At 57.4% G+C, this 17540-nt stretch overlaps 1 protein-coding gene across 1 annotated transcript in view; it reads right to left on the bottom strand.

The window, feature by feature from the left end:
* The window catches only part of WDR1 (WD repeat domain 1), a 43841-nt gene extending 26635 nt beyond the window's left edge, over positions 1-17206 (bottom strand). Inside the window, exons 1-3 of the mRNA XM_042936892.1 lie at positions 17036-17206; positions 16467-16588; positions 4619-4709 (exon numbers count right to left, since the gene is read on the bottom strand). Coding sequence (XP_042792826.1) covers positions 4619-4709; positions 16467-16588; positions 17036-17051 — 229 coding nt within the window. The 5' untranslated portion in view covers positions 17052-17206. The remainder of the gene's footprint in view (positions 1-4618; positions 4710-16466; positions 16589-17035) is intronic.
* Between the last annotated feature and the right edge of the window lie 334 nt (positions 17207-17540).

Here is a 17540-nt window from a genome sequence, read left to right as displayed (position 1 = left end):
GCAGGGCTGTGTGGGCACAGGGCACGCCCGGACAGCACCGCCCAGGGTTCCCAGGCTTGCTGGCGTTGCCCGAGGCTGCTGCTGGGAGGAGGGACGTGTCTCAGGTAAGCAAAACCCGCCACCGGTCAATCAGAGCCCGTGGCCTCTGTGAGGGCCACTACCGGGTCTCTGGGGGGCGCCAGCAGTCACCTGGATGACGCACCCTGGGTGTGGATCAGAACGCCCAGAGACACGCGGAGGCACACTTCCAAGGCATCAGGAAGCGGTCTGGTTCTGGGACTGTGGTTTCCTCGTAGGGGGATCCAAGCGGCGCACGGGTCTCAGGCAGCTTTCTTAACGCTTGGGACCGAAGTTCTTCATTTCCAAAGTGTGACGGCCACCTCTCCCGTGCAGTGGCCGTGCTCACACAGACAAGGAGCGCAGCCGTGTGCAGCTAATGCATGCCGTGACGCGCACGGTGGCCCCCACCAGGGCTCCCCTCCACTCCACCCGTGCCGCCCTCTGGCATCTAAGGCACAGCCCACAGCCCAGACGACTTGGGTGCTGCAGGATCCCCGTGTGAGGCCCACGAGGGTCCTGGAAGGGGAAGCGGCACATCCTTCCCTTCCCCGCCAGGGTCCCGTCACCAAGTTAGTCATCGCTTCACAGCGAACTAAGGCTCCGCAGGAGGCTGCCGGAGAGCCTGACCCATGAGCAAACCCCAGGGGCCCACAGTCCCGTGCGGCAGACAGGGAGAAGCTGACTTCCACATGGGGAGCACCACGCGGGGGTCCTGGGGACCCGGTGCTCTCTGGGCGAGGTCTGGGAAGGCTGCCTGGCCGAGATGAGCTGCAAAGGGGACCTGCAGCCAGGGGCGTCCCTAACAAGGCAGCCAGCAGGAAAGGAAAGGAAAAAGCAGAGGCTAGGTGTGCACGACGGACACTCACGCTCACACGTGCGCACACACTCATGCACACACCAGGCTGTGGTCGGCTGTGCCCAGGCCGGTCCAGGGGGCTCTACGGAGTCACGCAGAATCGGCATCTACACTTGAGTGCAGCAGAGGCTGACACTGTCCCACCCGCTCGACCAGGACGGACCCAGCCTTCCCGCCTCCCTGGGCTCTGCTTCCTGGGCGGCTCAGGCTCCTTCCCAGGCCCGGCACCAGCTGCTTGCCCCATGCCTCCCTCACCAGACCGCCAGCCGCCTCCCACGGGCCCTGCTCGTCCGGTATAACTGACGATGTGACGTTACTTTCAGGGGTACAACTCAGGGATGTGACAAGTTTGCACATTACGCCGTGCTCACAAGTAGCTACCTTCTGTCCCCACACGTTGTTATTGCAGCGTCACCGACTGTATTCCCCGAGCTGTGCCTTTCGTTCCCGTGACTTCCTTACTCCACACCTGGAAGCCTGTATGACCGACCCTCTCCCCTCCACCCATTTTCCCACCCCCACCCCCTCCCCTCTAGCCACCACCAGCATGTTCTCCGTATTTATAGGTCTGATTCTGCTTTTTGTTAATTCATCCTTTTTTTAAGATTCCACTCCTAAGAGGAATCACACGGTATTTCTCCTTCTCAGTCTGCTTTGCTTAGCAGAATACCTTCTAGGTCCTCCCGTGGTATCTCAAGTGGCGCAGTCTCATCCTTTTTATGACTGTGTCATGTTCCGCTGTGTGTATGTATATATGTACATATGTGCATATACATATGCGTATATATATATATATATATATATATATATATATATACATATATACACATACACATACATATACACGCCACGTTGTCTGTATCCGTTCATCTACTGAGAGACCCTTAGCTTGCTTCCATACATTTAATCCTTTCTGGAAGCAGCTGGGACTAGAAAAGAGACAGTGGGACTTGAAGGCCAGGTGCTCAGGCCCAACTGGGGCAGGCAGCACCCTGTGCAGTCATGAGATACTGTTCAAGGGCCCACGAGCCCCAAGCCCATGCTAAGTGCTGAGGGCACAGCAAAGACACCTTCCCTGGGATACAGGACACCTGCAGGAGGCCACAGACGATGGGGAAAGAGTGCCTGCTGTCTGCCACTTGGAAGGCGTCTCCCGCTCCAGGCAGTAAGAGGGGGGCACTGAGGGGGGCAGTCTGGGTGAGCCTGCCCCCTCTCTCCAGCAGCTTAGTAACATGGCGGGGCGGGGGGGGGGCGGTGACAGGGAGCAGGGAGTGTGAGGGCCCTTCAGTGCCTTTCATCAAGGCCTCTCCTCTATGTTCCTCACTTGAGCAACTCTCCTCTCCTCTCCTCTAGGCATGGGGTCCTCTCCTGGATGCCCGCCACTCTGCAGCCTGGGATTCACAGCCCGGGGGGTGCCCCAGGGACTGAGCGTGGGGCACAGACCGCCAGCATCAAAATTACACAAGGAAGACACTGCTGGAGGGGACCGGGCCTGCCCTGGAAATGGCTCTGCACTGAGAACATGGGACCGTGGGCTACATCAACCCCAGGGCAGAGACTGACTGTGTTTTTTGGGGCTGGGGGTTCAGCCTCTGCCATGGGCTCCTTACTCAGGCCTTCCGGAAGGCTTGATCATTGAGCAGACACAGACCATTCAGACTTACAGGAATCTAAAGGTCCCACAGAAAGCTAGAACCCCATCTGGGAGCGAGCTGCAGGCCTCCCGGGGTACTAGGCCCCTCCCCTGCAGAACCTGGGCACCCCAGGTTCCAGGTAACCCAGTTAACCAGAGCACGCACTTTCCCAGCCTCCCTCCTGCACACTCCAAACCCTACTACACGACCACACTATTTTTAGCCCAGGACCTAATCTCTGCAGTGGAGGCTTCCTTGTGTGCACTCGATTAAAGGGAGCAGCAGGCTAGAAACGAAAACGTGATCTCCACCCAGGAACACCTGATCTGCACACGGCCCAAACCTCCCTCAGTTCCTCTGCCAAGTCAGGGCACTTTTCCGAGAAAGTCAAGATCAAACCGATCCTTTACTTCTGTGGACTGTCCTTTGCCACGGTCTCTGGGCCAGCCTCCCTCACCAATTCAGCGCTGGGGTCTGAAGCGCCCAGATTTCCAGCCGGTGCAGCACCCCGCCCGGGGCTCCCAAGTGATTCAGCGGCTGGACCTGTGGCTCCCGGCACCAGGGCCACATCCTGGGGCTTTCAAGGAAAAGGTATTTTGCTGGCAAGCAGGAACAGGGGGCGGAACTGCAGGGCGAAAATAAATCAAGGAATATAAATCAAAGGTTTACGAGGGGTGCCTGGATGGCTCAGGTCACGGTCTCTCGGTCCATGAGTTTGAGCCCCGTGTCGGGCTCTGTGCTGACAGCTCAGAGCCTGGAGCCTGCTTCAGATTCTGTGTCTCCCTCTCTCTCTGCCCCTCCCCCACTCACGCTCTGTCTCTCGCTCTCTCAAAAATAGATAAACGTTAAAAAAAAAATAAGAAAAAATAAAAACAAATAAATGAAAGGTTTACGGATAGCCTTGGAGTAGATCTAAACACAAGCGTCATTAAGTGCCCACTATGGGATAGACTCCTGGCCGAGCCCTTCACACACATCCCTGACCGCCGGCATTTGCCATCAGCCAGCACACCTGTTGCCCTGGCATGTCCTACTTTTAGTGGCAGACACTTGGGTCACTTGCTGTCAGGTGGCCACCAGTGCAAGACCATCGCAGGCCTCTCACACCCATTGCTACTCTGGATCCTCTGTCCAGTTTCTGGGAGAGAACGTCAAGGCCCAGGAAGGTAAGTTACTCAAGGAAGCCTGCGCAGTCAGTTAAGGGGCACACCCTCCAGGGACAGGGAGCGACCCAGTGCAGACCAAACGGCTCCCGGAGTGTATGAACTCCAGCCTCCTCTCCTGGCTGGTTAGTTCTTCCAGCCATTCCTTCATCTGTTGTTCTCTGGGGACGCTGACAAGGCCCAGGCCCGCATCAGCCCACTCGCCTGGCTCTCCCTGGTGCTGGAGACAGGGCTGGGCACAGGCAAGGCAGCCATAAGCATCTTGTAGAGCATAGGAACGAATGAGTGAGTGAATGAATGCGAGACACGGGTAAGCCACGCTAACTTCTGTGCCTCCCTTTCTCATCAAAGATCTACCCCAAAGACCCGGGGTAAACAAAGCATCCTACGTGGCAAAGATCTTTCTGTCCCTCCGCTTAGCCAGCCTCCCACAGAGCCACACAAAAGCCTGGCTAGAGAGAGCAAAGGCACAGACCAGAGCGCTTGCCTGAGGCCAGCATTGAGAGGGACTGGGAAAGGAGCAGCTCATGAATAAAGGTGACACGAGACAAAGCTGCAATTCAGAAAGCACACACACACACAAAACGAGTTCCAAAACATCATGATACAGCTGCCCACAAAGGCCTCTGGCCAGCCTCAAGTGAGCATTTCTGCTGACCTCGGAGCCGGAACCAGCTGGAACACTGCCAACTACAAAGTCCTGCCATGGGGCTTTTTGGAGGCTTCTACATCCCTTGTCAGCCCCAAGTGGAACTAATCACACTGGTTCCACCTGCTGCCCCCCCTTTCCCACCCCCCCCCCCACCTCCCACCACCCTACCCTCCCAAGCCCGAAGCCCAGTTTGGCCTGGGGGCCTCCCGGACCCCACCACATGCATCCATGAGCCACCCACGCACACAGGTACCTCCAGAGGCGATGTAGAACCCGCTGGGCGCGTACTTGGCCACCACCACCTGATGGGCATGCTCCGTGTAGATGTCAGCAACGGCTGGGTTCTGCAAGGAGGAGACAGAAGGAACACAAGGAATGCTTCCCACTCTCCCGGCTAGTGGATGTTGGGGCGTGAGGAGTGGGATAACACACACACAAGCACCGAAGTCAAAACCTCCATAAAGAGAAATCGCAGCAGCGCCTCCACCTGCCCGCACAGCTTCGGGCGACAGAAATCCAGGTAGTTTCGTCTCTTTCTCTTTAGCCTAGAGCTGTAGAACTTGAGAGGATGGTGTGTCTTTTGCTTTTCCGCACTTGCCATAGTACCAGTAGGTACTTGTGAAACACACACACACGAGACAGAAGTTGCACTGAAAGTCGACTGTCCTACTTCCCTTGGCAGGAGGCTGCCATCGGCAGCTGCGTTCTTGAGGCACCTGTGGTCCCCCGGCTCACAAGCATCTCTACCCCGGCTGCCACTGGACGGCCTGTCACGGGGCCCTGCTTCGAGCTCCAGGAGCACAGTGGGGCGTGCGGGTGGGAGCCTCTCTTTGTTACAACCTTCGCCGGGAAACGTGGGCTTCCCGCTCGCTTCGCAGCACAGATGGAGGGTTGGCTGGACTGGCACCAAGAACGGGGCCGGCATCTGGGAGCAGGAGTACCTCTACTACTCAGCACCAAGGTTTTAACGTAGAATTTACTAAAAGTAGAGCACGGCGTCCCCCACTCACACACACAGCCGAGAGGCCTCAGTGAACCCGACACACGCGTACTGAGATGCTCTCAATTCGTCTCGGCAGCCGGGCTTTCTTTCAGGGGGGAATAAAGACGCGGTCATCTACTCCTGATTCCCGCTGTCCACTTTCTCTCAACCGAGGGCTCTTGAAAGAGGCAGCTTCCCGCAGGCTGGAGACTGAGGCCACGGCAGGTCCCAGTGTGGGATGCCCAGCGTTCCGGAGGCGGCTGCTGCAGGTACGTCTAACCTGATCCCCAACCGCCCCCACCTCTCGCCGACCTGACCACAAGATCAGAGGCCTGCACTCTTCTCCGCCCCCTGGCTATGGGATCCCCCTCCCTCGAGACTGAGTCCAGACGGGTACACCCTGAATTCTAGCCCCGCCCACCGCCAGCCGCCTTCTGGCTTTCCTCTTAGTCCCGCGTCCTGCAAACATCGTTCCCCTGGCCAGGAGCAGCCTTCCTGCCTGCTGACACCTACGTACGAGGCCCAACCAAAGACCTGTCTCCTGCATGAAACCTCCCGGGACGGCCTCTTCTCTCTTCGGTGCCTCCAACGCTTGCGCTGTGCCACTCTGCTTTTCCAAAAGACGTACATTAAGTGCCTGTTTCCACTGACTGAAAGAAATCTGAACAGCATTGTTCACTTTCATGACGAAAGGTAAAAGGCCAAGATAGCATTCGGCATCAGTGCCACAGCGAGATGAGCCGGTATGGGGTGGATGTGCCCCCCAGAGCAGCGAGCGGTGCCCCCCAGCTCCTTCCCTGGGAACCACACTCATCACCTCAGCGTCAAGCTGCCAGAGCTCCGAGCTGTGTCTGAGAGCATCTGCGCTTTATTTATTTCGTGCATCTGTTAGCAAGATGTGTCCTAAGGTCTCAGAAAAGCCTGAGAAAGGTGATTTGGGGGTGGGCCTAGGACCACTCAAAATTTTTTTCATTATAAAGCAACGATAACTATTTCTTTGCTTTAGGCCATTTTGGCTCACAAAACGTTTCCTAGAACACTGTGTTTTTGGACTGCGGGGAGAGCTGTAGTCCTGAACCTTCTTGTCATCTCTTCTCATCTGTTTTTCTGCAACCTGCTTCCAGGGCATTTATCTTTTCAGCCATCACGGCAGTTAACGAGCAGCAGGTGCTCAATAAACGGTTTTTTGGAGAAAGAAAAGTGGACGGAGCCCCTTTTACCCCCGAGACTTAACGCTTAGCATTAAGTGACGTAGCAGGCACTTGATACACGTTCTTCGCAGATTAATCCATCTGAGAATAACCATTTGCTAGTGAAATTAGAAAGGTATGAGGTATTCAAATGGGATGTCATGAATGGCAAACAGGCACAGGAAAAGGTGCTCGATGTCATCAGCCTTTTGGGAAAAGCAAATCGAAACTACAATAAGATACCGCTACATGCCCGCTGGAATCAGCAAGACCAAAAGAACGGTATCACCAAATGCTGGCAAGGACAGGGGTGCGGGGCGCTGGGATGTTCACGTATTGCTGGCAGGAACGCAAGGCGACGCGGATGGAAAATAGTCTGGCTGGTTTTGCACGAAGTTAGGCAGACGCTTCCCACACAAAACCCTGCAATCCCACTCCTAGGTACGTACCCAAGAAATAAAAGCACACGTCCACAAAAAGACACATGCGTGAGGTTCATAGCTGCTTTAAGCATCAATAGCCCCAAACTGGGAACAACCCAAAGGTCCACCAACAGGCGAATGAAGAAACACCGCGCTGGATCCATACAGTGGATACAACCCTGCGATAAGGGGGAACAAACGACCGACTACCAACTCAGCAACCACACTCAGCAACTCCAGTGAACCTTACAGGCATTATGCTAAGTGAAAAGGACACAGAAGACCACCCTGGGTTGCGTGGCTCCTTCTCCAGGTTGTTCCAGAGAAGGCAAACGTAAAGGGACAGAAAGCAGATTGGTCCTTGCTGGGTGCTGGGGTGAAGGGAGCCCACTGGCCGCAACGGGTTAGGAGAGCGCTTCTGGAAATGACGGGAGGTTCTGTGTCCAGATTACAGTGGTGGTTACAGGCCGTGCACATTTGTCAGGCTGTGCAGCAGAGGAATCTTCCTGATCTTCCTATTTCTAAATTATGCCTCAATAAAATTAAGATGTCTGGTATCCAACCCACTCCTGGCCCAAATTAGCGCTTCATATTCTATAACCCAACCATGGGACGCCTGGGTGGTTCAGTCGTTAAGCGTCCGACTTTGGCTCAGGCCGCGATCTCACGGTTCGTGAGTCTGAGCCCCACGTCGGGCTCTGTGCTGACAGCTCAGAGCCTGGAGCCTGCTTTGGACTCTGTGTCTCCCCCTCTCTCTGCCCCTCCCATGCTCATGCCTGTCTCTCTGACTCTTGATAATAAATAAACGTTAAAAAGAAAATTTCAAAACCTGACTACGGACAAGACCCCTTGCCCAGAAACTGGCCAAAAGAGGTCCTCAGACAGGCCACCACTACCAAGATCCTTCTCCAGATGTCTGTTTCAAGGCTGACGGAGGGGCACCACCAGCCCACTTTACAGATGAGAAATCCATCCCAAGGACAACTTGCCAATATGTTGGCACTCAGCCCCACTGGGGGTTCCGAGGACCCAGGGCAGGGATACCAGATGAGTAGGTAGAGGTTCTGGGCAGAAGTTCTGCCCCTAAACGGTCAGGGTTGCCAGTTGCAGGGGCTGTGAAACGCCCAAGGTCATCCCCAGCAGGCTCGGCACCAGAATCCCAGGCTGCATGAGACATGGCTCTTGTCTGCCTTGCAAATGCAACTGAGCCGGCGAGCGAGGGGCCAGATTCTCCCACTGAACACGACGATTTCAGCCGAGTGTGTGCCAACCTCCCCAGCTCTGCTCGGCACACACAGGGAGGCTGGCTACTAGAGGCAGAAATAACGGGTCCCCTGTCCCCACTGTGTCCTGCCAGCTCAGGCTCATTCCGGATCAGCGGAATCTGGAGTCTGTAAGGCCCCAGGACTGGGACCCAACACCCACTCCCCTGCCTCACTTGTCCCTCTCCTGCTGCCTCGGTGAAGAATACACTTGGGTGAGTAGTTTATTTGGAGCAGGGCTAGGGAAGAGAGGAAATGAGGCACGGAAGAGAGGAAATGAGGCACGGAAGAGAGGAAATGAGGCACAGAAGGGAAATAAGCCAATTCTGGGTGCACCAAGGAATAACCCTGTGGTGGCAGGAGCTCCGCCTCCCTCGGGGCCTTGGGAGATGCTTCAGGCCAGGCCTTGGGGTCACCCCGCAAAGGGTGCTGAGGCTGGGACGCCCCTCCCCCAGGCCTTCCTGCACTTCTACTGGCAGTGCGGGTGCTTGCCACCAGGGTACAGGAGACCTGAGACACAGACGAGGGCGAGACCCGGGTGCCGAGGGGATGTGGGCTGGCTGGCTGATGGCTGGCTCGCCGCAACTTTCCATCTACTCGCTCCCGACCCCAGGCCTGGTCCTGGCCCTCCACACTCCCGCCAGCCTTCTTCAACAGTTCCCAAACCCACCTCCTCTTTCCGCCCCTGCCAGATTCCATCCAGGTCCCTCCTGGGGACCACGACAGTACCTTCTGGACTGCTCTCTACCTTCCGTGGACCGCTACACCCCTCATCCCCCGTCTCTAAGTCCCATGTCTCATCACCTGGTTCCCCTGCTTGATATCCTTCCCTTGGGAGCGGCAGAACCCGACCCCACTAACTGCACTCTTCCAGAACCCCCCAGCACACACAGGACCCCCCACTCCAGCCCCACTCAGGCCCTCCCGGGCTGAAGAGCTGCTCCCTGGGCCTTACCTGGCCAGGGCCCCTTCCCTCCCCAGGCCCACGTGGGGACTAGAACGGGAGCCACCCACCCCCAGCTCAGGGTCTGGCAGTGGGCACTCAGCAACATCACTGAGTGACACACAGAGCTCGGGGCTGGTGAGACCCCGGGGTCAGTCCCGGAATGCGGCCCCCGCGCCCGGGAGGTCAGGGAGCCTCACAGAAGACACGGGCCATGGCCGGCCATCACGCACCTGCAGACCCAAAGGCCTGCGGGGGCAGCAAGGTGACGGTGTTTGGGCTGCTGACAGAGTGCCAGATTGGGGCCCAGCGGGGCCAGATGAAAGCAGACCTCTCAACCGAACCTCAGGAGGCCCATTCTCCGTGCGGACCAGACACCCCCTGGCCTCCCACCTGCGCCAAGACCCCTCCCCAGGGCCAGACCTTCTGCCAGAAGACTAACCCCCATACCTTCCCAGGCCCCGCCCCATCCGGGAGATTTGCTACACCAACGAAAGGTGGGGGGGGGTTCCCGAAAGTCACTTTGTTTGGGCAGCATCTGGGCCGCCAGCTTCCCCAAAGCTCCTTCACGTCCCCATGTCTGCTCAGGCTCTATCTAGTGCCAAAGAGGGGTCAGAGGCCATCACACCACGTATAGTGGGGCTGGTGACTGGCCCAGGTCACAGGGAGTGGCAGCTTTCACCTCAGCTCCTGAGCCACAGTGAGCGCGGCGGACGCATCAGGAGGTTGGAAAGGCCTCCCCGGCCCACCAGGGCTGAAGCCGTCGGACAGGGCTCTGCGAGAGGGGCCTCCGGGCTGTCCTGCAGCAGCCGATGCAGGAGCCTCCAGAGAAAGCCCTAGGCTCCTCCAAACTTGGACCAGGCAAAGTGAGCATGACCTTCCAGGAGGATTGCATTTCAGAGCTTTCTAAATTCTTCTAGTTCCTAAAAGCAGTAACCGGTAGCTGGACCCGTGTATCAGACACGATCTGCAAGAGGCTCTGTTCACTGATGACCAAGGACAAACTCAAATTACTGCACGGTAACCCGGCTCCGAAGCAGCTACAAGACATCTGTACTTCCCGACCGGCAAGGCTGAACCCAGCAGCCGAGCCCCTCCACACAGCCTCGAAAGACACACAGAACACGGACGGATGGCTCATTTACTCCTTCCAAGAATCTGGGCTGGCCCTGGGGATCCAGTGGTGAGCGAATGGTTTGCAGAAATAAAACCCGCCACCCAAGCTGCACCCAACGAGCACCGCCCTGCTCGACCTTGGAGGCTCCCTCTCGCCTGCAGGAAACGCACCCTCCCCCAGCAATCCAAGGTCCACTTTCCATGATGCCCTGCTCCTTCCTCCATGAAATCACTATGTGACTTTCTTCCCTTTACCTGCCTCGGCCTGGAACGCCTTTGCTCCTTCCTGATCCTTGATGATGTCTCCTGTTACCTTCTAACACCCAGGTGAAAGCCACCTCCGAGAAGCCTTCCCCGATGCTGCCAACTGGAGACGGTCTCCCCCAACCCCAATGCCTATTCCCATCCAACCTCCCACCCCACCACCCTTACTACTCTCCGTCATGTACCGCGGGCCATTCTGACATCCACAAGGCTTCACACTAAGCGAACTCCACAGAGGGCAGGGCCTGTATCTGATCCAACATGGCAGCCTCCAAATGCCCCAGGAGACCAGGGCTCGCTGGACCCCGAGGGCCGTTTGCGAAATCGCTGTGTATGGAGGGTTCACTCTTGGCCAGTGGACCCTTCTGCCGAGTCCTCTGAAACCTCACAGGAAGGTAACCTCACAACCCACTTCACAGGCCAAGAGACGTGGGCACAGAACGAATGACGTGTCCAAGGCTAACCACTGGTAAGCAGTGGAGGTGGGGACCTGAAGTCAGGTAAGAGCCTTCATTCCTGAGTTTTGGTCTCTCACTTATGGTTGGAACCATCGTTAGCCTGATTCTTTTAACTCAGAGTAGCACTTCTGTCTAGCCCACAGGTTTCTGAACGGTGTGGGGCCAGGTCATTCAGCGGTCCTACAGGGCCCACCCCTCCCGGAGTGACTTTCCCTCCTGCCTCCCAGCTCAACCCCTTCCCAACAGAGCAAACCAAGCCTTAGAGCAGGGACCCCAGCACAGACAAGGCCACCTCCCTTCCTGTCCCTCCTCTCCCTCTGCCTGCGCAGGGCCTCACTGAGCAGTCATGAAGGGACCCCTGGGGTTTCAGTCTGGCACCTCTAGAAAGAGACAGCACTGAGCCACCAGAGCGGATGTGAAGAAGAAGGCACCGTGTACCGTCACAGCCCAGGCAACCCTCCAGGAATACTTGTGAAAGGACTCTGTGACATCCCACAGTGACCCTGTTACCCGTTCTCCCTGTTCTTACAGATAAGAAAACCAAACCGGATGAAGTACATATGTGAAGTGCTCGGCCACTGCCCAGCATACCAAGTGCTCAACAAAGATGAGCTCCTTTACCAGAGGCGGTGCTCAGGGCAGCGCGCTGGACCAGCAGAAGCCTGTGGTCCCTGCAGAGAAGGGCTGAACACGGGCGGGGCTGGGGCTGGGGCTGGGGGTGGGGATGCCCAGGCTGGGATGGCCTGTGGTGGAGAAACTGCCATTTTCTGGGTAAGGTTCCAGGGAGCAGAGATAAAACTGGTGGGTAGAAGCTACTAGCAAGCTGAGCGGAGCCTGGGATCCAGGTCTTTCTAGGGGGTCCACCACCACCAAAGCCGGGCAGGTTCTACCGAGACTCTGGAAGAGAAGCAAAGAAGCAAAACAGGGCCCTTTCCAGTGCACAGCCTACACGTCATCTGCAACAAGGCCCCGTGGGGGATGACGGCTGGGTGCGGCACAGGGATCCAAATGGGCACCTCCAACCGTTCTGGGGCATGGCCAACTTCCACAACCCAACAGGAACCAGGACCACCTCTCCGCTGGCCTCAGACATGAGGCGGCAACCTTGACTTCTTTAAGCTCCAAGGCTCTGAGAGCCCGATCTACACCCCCACAGACAGGGTTAAGGAATGTGCTGAAGCCACCGCCCGGAGCCCGTGTCAAACTTCCTCCAACCTCCGTGCACATTTAGTTCCCGGTCTAGATTCTCCCCCATCTCTGCTATGTCTGTCTCGCTCCTCTTCCCGGAGAACTCTTACTCATCCTCCAAAACCCAACTCAGAGGTGTCCCTTCTCCAGGAAACTTCCTTGTTGCTCTGTGGTGCAACTGGTTCTTCCCTCTTGTTTCCAAATCATTCAGGACATTCTTTTTCTTTTTTTCAGTTTATTTATTTTTGAGAGAAAGAGAGAGCACGAGCGAGGGAGGGGCAGAAGAAAGGGAGAGAATCCCAAGCACACAGCACGGAGCCCGAGGCAGGGCTCGAACTCGCAAACCATGAGGTCATGACCTGAGCCGAAATCAGGGTCAGCGCTTAACCGACTGAGCCACCCAGGTGCCCCCAAATCACTCAGAAGATTCTTTTAAAGTGCTTAACCAGAGCATTAGAATGTTACTCACCAAGGTTCTCAACGCTAACGAGATTTTGGGCCACATAACTTATAGGACAGTCCTGAGGATTGTGGGATCCTGGCAACGTCCCTGGCTTCTGCCCACTAGATAGATACCAGTAGCACAAAAAAACGTCTCCAGACATTGCCAGATAGCTCTTAGGGGGTGGGGCTGGGGGCAAAACCTCCTCCCAGCCACTGATTTAAATCTTGGACACGGTGGCCATGGGCAGGGCTCCGCAAGACAAGCTTGGGGAACGTGTGGGGGAAAACAGGAAGCAAGGGCTGGTTCTAGCAGCTAATCAGCACTTGCGGAGTGCGTTTGTCTTGAACCTCCAACCTGAGGCACAGAACAAGCTCCACTACAGATCTGATCACGTTACTGGTCCACACAGCTCCGTGGCCTTGTCTGGGCCTGACTCCTCTTAAAGATCAGACCCTCCCCCAGGTCTCTCCCGGGTTAAGCTCACGCATGTGCTACCCTGCTCATTTTCTGCACAGGTGCTAACCCAGCACACTGCTCCCTTCGGTCACCTGCTGGCTTGTTTCACTCCCAGCGAGGCCACGAGCTCCGTGCAGGAGGGGGCCTCCCCTGGATCTGTGCTCCCAGCACACACAGCAGGGACTCAGGAGGCATGTGCAGACAGACAGAAGGGACAACGTCAGCCCTTCTCAAGCCATCTGTCTCTTTACATACCCCCTCCCCCATGGGGGGGGGGGGATGCACAGGTGGTCCTTCTACACATGACTGGCTGCAGACCGCACCATGAGAAGCTCAGCACTCAGGTTCAACAACCCTGAACTTCATACAGCGCTTGGAAGCAGAGAGTGTTGAACTGCAACAAACATTTCACTTCCTAGAATTTGATTTCATGCACCTAATTTTTCAAATATACACATTTCAGTTCTGGAATCTAGGGACCGGGTCCTTTAAAAGCAAGCCCCAAACTCGCTTGTAGCAAATCTGCTGACTGCCTGTGGCAGCTTTCAAGGGGCTTCTGACACTGGGCAGTTCAGAATCACGGAGAAGCTTCTTCACTGCCACTGGGAGAAAGCTCTTCCCTGTCTCTGCAGAATAGGCAGGGGCAATGGTGACGCTGGCCTCGAAGTAAGAATATACGAGGCTCTCCCCTTCTGGAGTTTTCTTTTTTCTGATTTTTATTTTAGAGAGAGCACAGGGGGGCACGGGGAGAATCTTAAGCAGGCTCCACTCTTAGCACGGAGCTCAACACGGGGCTCCATCCTGCGACCCTGGGATCATGACCTGAGTCAAAAGGGTATGGATACCTGGAGATGAGTGAGAAGGGTGGGGTGGGATTTTGGGGGTGAGACTGAGGTACCAGGCTGGATGGTGAGGCCGCATCAGCCATAGTAAGGGAGGGCAAAGAGGACAACGAATGCCACCTCCTATTTTACCAAAGCCGGTCCAGCCGTGCTCTGAGAACAGACTGGAGGAGAGCCAGCACGGTATCAGGGAGACCAGTTCGGGTTTTCTGTCTTGCAACCCAGAGAGGATGGTAGCTTGGAGGAGGTGGAAACAGCAGGTAGAAAGAATGCCAGATCCTGAAGGTAGTTTGAGAGGAGTCGCTAGGACTCACTGGAGAATTAAACATGGCATGGAAGAAAAAAGAGGGAAACTGAGCAGAAGTTCAAGGTTTGGGGCCTGAACAGCTGGAGCCACAGCGTTGCTGTCTGGGGGCCAGGACACACAGGAAACCCTACTGTGCTTAGGACACGTCAAGTAGAAGGCAATCAGACATCTGTTGGACATTCCACAACCGGGTCTCCACCTTTCCTTCGGATCTCTTCTCCTTCTTGAGCCTGTAATTTAACCAGACCATCTTCCTTCCTGTTCCCTGAATGTTCACGAGGGCTCACGTCTTTTTTTCCAGGAATGTTGTACCCTAATAAAAACGGTGCCCATCCTTAATCGAGTACCAACGGTCCCTGAATCCAACAAGAGCCTGGGGTGCCTGATGTACATCAGAGAACGGTGAAGTCTGGGGTACCGGTAAAAAGAAAGACTTCTGAAGAACGAGCAGAATGAGTGGCACGAGGCGGGGAATGTTGGCAAAGGGGGTGCTCGTGTGCGACTGTGAACAATTCCGGTGGAAACAACTCTGATCACTGGCCTCCTTGAACTTCGCTGGCCTGACCTCTCTTCGGAGCAATGGGCCCAGCGGCGGGGGGGTGGGGGTGGTGCTGAGAGAGATGCTGCCGTTGAAGAACGCTCCCTGGTACCAGACACACAGTGGGCACCTCACGGGAGGCCTCCCGTCTGGAAGTACACGCAGACTGCCGGGACATGAGCATGACTGCTAGGGGCAGGCCTGGTGTTCCAATGCGCTGGATCCCTGAGAACGCTTTAGTCCACTTTGCCAAACTGCCAGCGAGTATCTACTCTGGGTCGTCTAAACTTTTATTTACTCGACATCTCGGGACCTCACCCTGGAGACCTCCGGATCATTACCATCTAAGTCCTTGGCAAGGTTTCCCCCAGTTCTGAGCGAGGCCAGATCAGCTTTCTAGGAATCCGTGTGACTAGCACAAGAGCTGTTAGCACTTTCAGAGAACGTTCACACCCACCCACCTTCGTTTGAGGTGCCCAGCAAGCCCAGGCAGGGCTGAAACTGTCACACGGGGCTCAGTCTTGAGCAGAGGGGCAACGGTGACAGGCTGGCTTACCCAGAGATGAGGGCAGAGCCAGAAGCACCTCAGACCAGGTAGAGGCCTCTCCTTTTACAGGCAAGAAAGCGGAGGCCCACACAGCTCCTTCGCTCCCTCAGCCAGTTGTGAGGTTCCTGAGGGCAAGTGCACCCAATCAGCAACAATCCCAACCCACTAGGGGTAATCACTCACAACAGATGTGAATCTAAGCTGACATCCCTTGGGAGCACGGCCAATCAAAACCATCTACCTACATACTGTGCACGAGGGCCGACCCCAAGCACTGTTCAGGAGAAAACATCCCCCCCCCTCCCCCCGGCAATGGTTGTGCTGGCACTTTCCCCTTCCATCCCGTCACTCAGGCTGGGGAAGGGTGAAGAAAGATTTCAGTGTGCAATCTCGGCGGTGGGGAGACCAACAAGCAGACTGGGTCATTTGGGTAATTACAGAGGAGTAACAGGATTCCCCACGACATTGGCTCGACAAGCATTCTTGGCCTGAGTACAGAATGTCTGTCTCAATGCTTCATGGGAATAAACCATTCCCGATTTTGCGCCGGGGCTCAGGTCCGGATGGTGTGCAGAGAGGCCTGAGTGTGAGTCCTGGCCGCTCACACCGAGAGCCCCTGGGTGTTGGTAATGATTATACACAAGGGCCATTTACCAAGCACTGGGTGTGTGCCAGGCGAGCCGGTGGGAGGGACGCATCATCTCATTCAGCGGGCACAGGCGGTCAGGGGAAGTGGGGGGGGGGCGGGGAGCCTGGTGTCATCACCTCCATTTTACAGATGAGGGCACTGGGATTCCCAGGCCCAAGTCACCAGCTACCCCAAGGTCAAGCAGCAGCTGGCCGGGTGTGTCCGATCCCCCTAATCCAGAGCGCTTATACTTATGATCTGAACTAATCTGAGCCTCAGTTTCCCCATGAAAAGAGTGAGAAGTGGGCCTGACCACCTTGAAACCATCTCCTAGTCTGCTAGGCTTCCGAGGTGTGGTCCCAAGGCTGAGGGGGCGTGGCGTCCTCACCCTCCTCAGGCTGCGGAGAGAGAGCGGGAGAAGAAGCCGTAGAGGGGAAGAGGAATTAACCTGAGAGTCGCGCCCAAGATAGGAACCCCCGCCTGGGCGGGGGGATACGGGGAGGAGGTACTCACGTCGATGTTTCTTAGAATGACGCACTTCCCATTGGTGTAAAGAAAATTGTTGCCCTTGGGGTCGCCGCCGATGATTTTAGAGACGCCCCTCTCCACCTGGGGGAGGCTGGCGAACACCTTCTCTGCGGAGACACAAATCAAGCAGAGCACGTTAGGGGCAGCCCCCGCCTCATCCCCCAGGCCGGGCTGAGGACGGAGGGGTGGGAGCGGACTAGAGAGGGGCCCTGGACCGGTCTCAGCCGGTCACCTGTTGCCACCGCCAGGAGGGGCGGCAGCCACTTTGAAGGAGCGCAAGGGACCGCGCGACTTCCTGGTCTGCGCTCCCGACCAGGCCCTTCAGGGACGCGGGGGCTCCCACGGGCCCAGCCCGCAGCGCCAACTTTGGGGCACCCCCTCCCGGGCCGGGGATCGCCGCCGGGCGCCCCGAGGGCGGCGGGGCGCTCGCCGGCCTGCGCCCTCACCCCTCCCCCGCGGCCCGGGACCCCGCCGGGCCGCCCGCGCCCCACCGATGGCCGAGGGGACGGGGGACATAGGCGCCCACCCCGGGGGCACGGGGCCGCGGTACTTACTGATCTCGTACGGCATCCTGCCCACTTGTTACCGCGCCGCGCTCGCCGAGAGCCTCCGAGGCCGCCCGCGCCGCGAAGCAGACTGGCGGAGGCCGGGCCGGGGACGGGGGCCGAAAGGCGGCGCCGGGCGTGCCGGGCGCGGAGGGGGCGGTCCGAGGCCGGGGCTCCGAGGCCGGCTCGCGCCCTGCCCTGCGCGCTGCCGCTGCGGACGCGCCGAACCCGGAAGCGCGGCCCCGCGCGCGGCTCGCCCCCAGCTTTGACCATATATAGTCAAGCGCTCGGCTCGGCGGCTGCAGCCCGCGTGAGCCTGCGCGGACGGGGCCGCCCTTCCCCCCGCCCCGCGCGGGGCCCGCCCCGGCCGCCCCGCCCCCGGAAGTGACGTTACACACGGTCCTGTAAAAGGGCGGCGCGGGAGCGCCCACTCCATCAGAGTGGTCCTGGCCGCGGTTGGAGGAGGGTTGCGGAGTGTTTCGGGGGGAAGGGAGGGCGGGCTTTTCGGGCGGCT

The sequence above is a fragment of the Panthera leo genome, chromosome B1 (genome assembly GCF_018350215.1).
Source record: "Panthera leo isolate Ple1 chromosome B1, P.leo_Ple1_pat1.1, whole genome shotgun sequence".
NCBI classification, from domain to species: domain Eukaryota; kingdom Metazoa; phylum Chordata; class Mammalia; order Carnivora; family Felidae; genus Panthera; species Panthera leo.
Note: the sequence above shows the minus strand (reverse complement) of the source record. Positions and strands in the feature narration are given on the sequence as shown.